The sequence below is a fragment of the Monopterus albus genome, unplaced genomic scaffold (genome assembly GCF_001952655.1).
Source record: "Monopterus albus unplaced genomic scaffold, M_albus_1.0 scaffold267.1, whole genome shotgun sequence".
NCBI lineage: Eukaryota > Metazoa > Chordata > Actinopteri > Synbranchiformes > Synbranchidae > Monopterus > Monopterus albus.
The window spans coordinates 150,464-157,735 of record NW_018128147.1 but is presented as its reverse complement, the minus strand read 5'-3'; the positions used below and the strand labels follow the sequence as shown (position 1 = coordinate 157,735).

At 38.6% G+C, this 7,272-nt stretch overlaps 1 protein-coding gene across 15 annotated transcripts in view; it reads left to right on the top strand.

Moving 5' to 3' along the window:
• Positions 1 to 7,272, top strand: part of dlg2 (discs, large homolog 2 (Drosophila)) — a 316,297-nt gene that overhangs the window by 197,085 nt on the left and 111,940 nt on the right. For all 15 annotated transcript variants that reach the window (XM_020621763.1, XM_020621766.1, XM_020621770.1 and 12 more), the window contains 2 exons: positions 2,649 to 2,702; positions 6,302 to 6,352. In XM_020621763.1, the coding sequence (XP_020477419.1) occupies positions 2,649 to 2,702; positions 6,302 to 6,352 (105 nt within the window). The remainder of the gene's footprint in view (positions 1 to 2,648; positions 2,703 to 6,301; positions 6,353 to 7,272) is intronic.

Genomic DNA, 7,272 nt, shown 5'->3' with positions numbered 1-7,272 from the left:
AGCCAAATGTCTGGCTTTGCTGTGGATCCAGACTTGTAGTATTGAACAGTGCAGTGAGGACGACAGATGGGGGACAAGACTTCTGGCATATTGGCTTTAATAAAGTCCATTCATGTTTTAGCTGGCTCCATAAAGGTGTCACTCAAATCACTGAGCCAGTAAACCACTGCCTAAGCTTTTCTCGCAGTCATTTGGCTCTGTGCAGTGCCGACAAGCACTCCAGCCGGGGTGCACTGAATTTTACAATCCAGTTTGCACAAAGCATCTCATCCAAGCAAATTCACAGGAGTTTGATCTGATATTAACACGGGCCGTTCAACAGTTTTTCCCTGAAATTGCAGAGGAACAGGGTGTGAAATGGGAATCAGTTGTTTCATCCCTGAGAATCCGACGATCCGTACGTATTGTCCAGATCTTGGGAGGTGATTACTTCCTGTGCTAAACAACAGGAAGTTTGGCGCTTGATGTCCTTGCAGAGACCTGTACAAGGAGCAGAAAGTTCACCCTGACCATACTACATGTTGTGCATTTACTAACATTAACTATTAACTATATTCTGATCCTATTCTGATTATATTCAGTTTGCTTTAACCACTACACTGACAAACTGGTAATGGCCAACCAACTGGATATAGTAGTGGTGGACAAACAGAAGAAGAACTAGAAAAGAAGTGGAAGGTGAAGGTACAAGTGGTCCCTGTGGTAATAGGAACATTGGGGGCTGTGACCCCCAAACTGGGAGAGTAGCTCCAAAGTAGGGCGAGTGGGGGATTTTTATTTTATATATATTCATGTCGTATAAATACACTTGTCTCCACATATACTCAGCCATACATGAAACCAAAGTAAAAACCTAGGAGTTTGTGTGGGAGAGGTCCAGATGGAAGCTACCACCTCTTGTAAAACTTCAAAACTCAGGAAACTGAATTACACTATAGAAAAACAATAAGGGGCAGATACACTATACCAAAAAAGGCTAAATAGAATCCATATCCCAATTATTTTTCATTTCAAATATCTGGCAGTCAGCACTGTAGGATGTTTGTTAAATGTAAACGAAGATGATGAATGATGAGCAATATGTACTGTACGTTTGAGTAGTACTGCTGCAGTGACAGTGGGAGAGAAGTGGCAGCGTCAATCATTTCAGTCTGTATCATAACTTCTGGTTTGGTCCAAGTGACAAAGGCCTCTATTGGCTAAATGACAGGAGGAAGTCAGAGTCTGCAAAGGGACAAGATGAGGCGAATGGAGTGGAACTTTAACTCAGGAGACTTCTGATCATTTTCCACTTTGGCTTCTTTTAACCCTCCTGTTATGTTGCAGGTCAAATTGACCCACGAACATAACTGCTGAGCAGGCATCACCTGAGAAATGAACATAACAGGAGGGTTCCCTCCTGTTATGTTCATTTCTTCATATCAAATATTTGTCTCATTTAAAGCAGTTATGTTCGTGGGTCAATTTGACCCGCAACATAACAGGAGGGTTAAGATAACAATGAATAACAATTAGTCATTGATTTCAAAACAAATATTACAATTTTCATCATTTGGTCAGTGGGGCATACAGCAAGAATGGAATATGAATGATAAAAGATAATGTATCTAGTAAAGAAAGAAAGAAAATCCAGAAAAGTAACCATACCAGAAAAATTTTGTATCTCAGCCTCTCGCGGTCTGTAACTATCCATCCTCTTTAAATAACAAATACTCTTAAATCAAACACATGGGCAGTGTTATCCATACATGGTGCATAAGAGAAAAGAAAATTAAGAAAAGATTAAGATGTCAATATAACTCAAAGGCTATGATCTGGAATGCAACCATCCCAACGTTTTCTGATTTCGAGTTGTACAATGCAGACACTGCAGTAGAGCCATAACAGGTGTAGTCAAAGAAATGTCTAAATAGGTTTTAACAGTATGAGCACTGCCCTCTTTAAAATGTTAATATTTACTTTTTCTAGGGTTCATGATATATCTGTGTCAAAGGAATTTTAAATAATGCAACGAAGTGACTGGAACATTTTAAGCAATATTCTTTACTTGCAGCAACGAGACAAGTCAGCATGAGCATACAGAGTTGTCTGAGTGAGGCAGGTTCATACAACATAATATATAGTAAACAGGCGCACCCTGATAACATGACTAATCATACTGAGACATGCTTATCCTACAGTTGACAGTTGTGTCTCTCTTCGCCTGGAACAGTATGTGGTTGATTACATCACAGTACACAGAGTTACACATGAAAGAAAACGTCCTTCAGCTTCAGTTTCTTGCGTCTCTGTTCTGAAAGTTTAAAACACATTGAATAGTATATAATGATTAAAACACAGCAAAAATAATGTATAATAATGTAATTCTTATGACAATCTGTATGATGTTTTCATGCATATCTGCATGACTCATACATTCACTCATTGCCTATTAACTATAATACCTGTGTATGACAGGTGCCTGCTTATGGTGCCATCCAGCAAATGAAAAATTGTTACAGCTAATTGTTGACGATACAGAGATTCACAAGCTTGTGCCCTGGATACAATTATGGAAAGTATAAGACAGTGAAGGGCCCAGATGTCTCTCTAACACTAAAGATAAGGCTACCCCTTTTCTGCCCCTTCTCTCTCTTCTTCTCTTACAGGCCAGCCCAGCCCCGATAATTGTCAACACAGACACTTTGGAATCAGTGCCTTATGTGAGTTTGAATTTTTTTTAATATGCCTGTTGGTGTTTTCAGTCTGTCAGTATTTACAACAGATTTGAGCACATTTTCATTCTAATACTGAGTTTGAGGTGTGATGTTTTAGTATGAATGAAGTCACAGTGATGAATTCTTAATGTTTGTCATGAATGAAAAAACAGCACTAGACTTTCTAAAGACCTTCATCTCTATCACTTTTCATGGTATTTTACATCAAAACAAATAAAGTTAACTGTGGTGCAAAGCAGAAGCTGACTAGTGGTGTAGTGTAGTGTAGTGTATTATTCACAGTTAGTGCTTATGTTAACAGTTGAAAATGTTTTCCTTATTTGCTTGCTTTTTCCTGCCAAACATTACACACATTGTTCATGTGATAGAGCTTTGCCCATAAACTGAAGCATCAGGTTTTTATCATATACAGTAGTAACAGCTGAGAAAATACTGTTTCTCTGCTGTTGCTAATTAAGTCTTCAGGTCTTGCTTGCTTCCAAAATCACACAAATAATAATATCTGATAATAATATCTGATGCCCAACTGTGAATATGATATACAGCGTTTCATATGTTTGTGAGCTATTTTTGTATGAATGCATAATGACGGAAGCACTCACTGCTAACTAGAGAAATGCATTTTCTGTTGAAAATGCGTGTGGATGCTATGTGCTGAAGGATCGCCCTGAAAATGCTGAACATTTTGACACCTGAAAGGCATATCTACCTGAAAGTATGCTGAAGTACAATTTTCCCATTAATTTGAAATGGGGGAAATTTTCAAAATAAACCTAAATATTTCAGAAGGGTGGAGTGTATAAAAATTCTGAGTCAAAGCATGAATGTCCTGGGAGACTTGAACATTTTGATACTGTCGTGGCTAGAATGTGATACAGACTAAATTAATTCAGACAAATCATCCCAATTTAAGTAATCATTTAATATTACAATTATTCTTAACAAAGTAATAGTTAACTAAGCCATCTGGTAGTTAGGGAACAGAGAACAGAGTCACTCCTCCTGTAATGGAATAGATAAAGTATTAAATAAGAAGCTTGTCATAGCTCCAGTCAGTCCAGTCAGTCAGTCTGTCTGTCAACCCACAGTCAGTCAGCATTCCCCCTACGGTACGCTTTTCACGGTAGCATTCTCATCTTCTCTCTTTCTTCCTCTAAAACCCCTTCATGCTCACTCTTTTATCCACAGCTTTCCTTAGGCTGTTACATCAATTTCTGAACTTAGCTTCCTGTCTCCAGTTTTAGGAGACAACACCCTGAGATGTACTCAAAAACAGGCAACATCTTGGCCAACATATATAAGCTTATTGTTCAGCTCATGTGAACTTAATGAACCCATAAACACGATTCTATTATATAATCCATATTAACATGTAACTTAAACCACTACAGTCCCTCCTCCCATAGTTTTTAGATTATGGGACTTTGGAGCTCAAATTATGGAAACTCAAAATATGACCATGTTGGCCTGAGACTTTAACACCTCTAAACTCTAACAGTTGTAGCTAAACATTAACCTCTTCCTGCATCTAAGGTCAAATCTAAAATAATTTCCTGTCACAGAACTAGCGAGTCCTCAATAAACCTTTAACCTTAACAAAGTCTTTCTCACATACTCTAATGAAACATAACTTGAACAACTCAGTCAGTCAAGTCTCTAGCTTCTCACACCTTTGCAGAGTTAGTAGTGATTAACTATGGTGAACAAATTAACTGTATGAAAGGACATAACTTCCTATTCATAACAGATTCAGACAAATGAACAAACATGAACATAAAAGTAAACAAAAATAAACAACCAGCATGAGGTGACTCTGTTCCCCTTGTAGGATAAAGGTTCACCCTAACAGAAACATTCATAAACACATATATCTGAATACATCACTTCCTAAAACTAATCAATAAGCCCAAGTAACACTACAAATCACTAAATAAACCTTATCTTCCTACCTCATCCAAAAGGAAAATAGAGATCAACTTTTATTACAGAGACAAACTTTTGATCTAACAGAGCAATTCTACACTAATCCAACTCTCTAAACTCTAAAAAAACATGCTTGTACACACAATAAGTACTGCCTTCGCATGGCAGAACTCTCTACTTTCTAATTTGCTAATTTCCTAATTTCCACAACTTTCTAATTTTACGTGTAACACAGTGAAAATAAACAGTCATAGAAAAGAAAGAATAACCGACCAGGTGATCCTCTTTTCCCCGCACATAACAACAGTTTCAATGATACACATGTCTGTACTGTAAAACAAACAGCTTCAATTCTGCTACAACTCTGTCCACTGCACATCCAGACAAAAACCCTTGGAGGGCAAAATTTCTGGATGATCCCCATTCTTTTCTTTTGAGACGTAAAAAACCCCAATGATGATGAATGCTGGGGAAAACCGTCTCCAGGCTTCTTTTGGGCGATCACCATCAAGGCCTGCAGTGAGACTGATTGTAGGAACCAGACATAGTGTAAATTCTGAAACTGAACTCAAAAATACAACATAACTGTAACACAAACATTTGTAATGTAACTAAACTACTTCTATAAATGCTCTAACCAAAAATCTTCTGCTGAGAGATGAGCTGAAAATATGAAAATACTCAGTGATAATTAAGTAGTGAATATATGAATGACAAGATACTAATAAGTGCTATGCATTAATTGTGTACAGTATGAATATATAAAATATAATGTCCAAGTCCATTGTCCTTTGATCAGTTCAGTTCCTTGCAGTTTCACTCTGTCACCGTCTGCTTTCTTCCATCCTCACCGGCTGCAATGTTTCAATGGATGCTCTAAGCATGACTGACCTCAGTACCTCTGACTTGCACTCCCTCCTCATGAGGGTCAGATAGAACACAGCTGAGTCATAACCCGTACTGTCATCAAGGGGAGCATCAGCTTCACTCGAACTCCCTCCTCATCCAAGGAATCCCTTGGATCACATCTTCTCCTTATCGAATCAGGATCAGCTCCAAGCCATCTCTGTCCTCAGGGTCTTTCACATCATGTACGGGCCTCCTTCGCAAAGGGGGTCTCTCCTCCTCCGGGGCACCTTCATGTACATGACATCTCCTGCTCTCACTTTGGACTCTCCATCCTTTTGGGCCTCTCTGTCCTGCAAAGAGGAAACACAAACAACACAGACCACACAGGAGCAAATACTCCTGCACATAGTATTGACTAGTCTAACATAAAATCTCATTTCCCCATCAGGATGTCAAAACATGTGCTTTACAGCATCCACACAATTAATTATCTCTGTAAGATACAGGAGAAGACTGCCTTCTCCATAGCTAATGTCCATGTTCCAGAAATAGCTAATGTTGATTAACCATTGCCTTAAATCATTTCCCTTGAGGTGAAGCCTGTTTAGCACAGCAGATATGAGTGGCCCTGGAAAATACCTGTCACCTTTGATTTAACTATGTAGAGTTAGCCTTAGTGTAATGCTAGTGCTTAGCATCATACTCTATGAATGTAATTAAATAAAATTATTAAGCAGTGTTTTATTTTAAAGCAGTATTTGAAATAAATATGGATTGAATGTCTTCACTCACTCAGTTTTTTGTGTCCTCAGGTCAATGGCACAGAAATTGAATGCGAGTTTGAGGAAATCACTCTAGAGCGGGTGAGTAGCTTGGATCCCACAACTGTTTAACCTCATGCAGTCTATGAGCACTCATCTCGTCACTGTAGAGTGAAATGGTCTCATAAAGGCTCTAATACTTTCCAGAATATTCCTCCTGCCTCATGAGAGGATCTGCAAACAGTGTGCAGCCCAGCAATCTCTGCATATACAGTATCATCAGCTGCTAGATGTGGGACAAATGTAATTCTCTTGGTATTCTGAGGACTTTTATATGTTCAGACTATCTTATGTCACCATATGAAAGTAATGACAAGATTTTTAATGATCTGGACACCATACACTGATCTTTTGCAGCTCCCCACTGGACATTAGAAAGTGAATTGACAATTAATTTGTTCAGATTTTTGTTATAAAGGCAGGCATGAAACATTTCTTTCCCTTACAAACCAGTTATGACTAAAGCAAATGTGGCACAGTTGGTATGAGTTCATAAATGAATCTCTAAGTCACTGAGATGGGAATATTGGTGAAGTGGATAATAACAGGTGTAAGTGGCATTGAAAAAGGCAGGCCAGCAGCAAAGATGAATATCACCAACCAACAAGCGAATCTGCACTGGGCTTTCACAGAGATAGGATTAAATGCTCAGTAGTTGCTCAGCATCCACACTCCAGGACATGCATGTTTATCATCTTCCATCAGATTATGGCTACAAACACAGGAAGGCCTGTATCTAGTCCCCTCAAGTTGTTGCCCTGGAGAGCTCAACAAAATTTTTTGAGTCAGTCCTCTAGGCTGTGAGGCCCTGCAGGGACACTCGGTGGGTTCTGTAATCACGAGAAGCTGCTGTTCAGCCTACAGTGTAATCAAAGCTTGACTTTATGATTGAGTATCCAGTGGATTTTATTTGCAGAGCCAACATTTATAAATCATCATCATCATCATCATCATCAACTTTA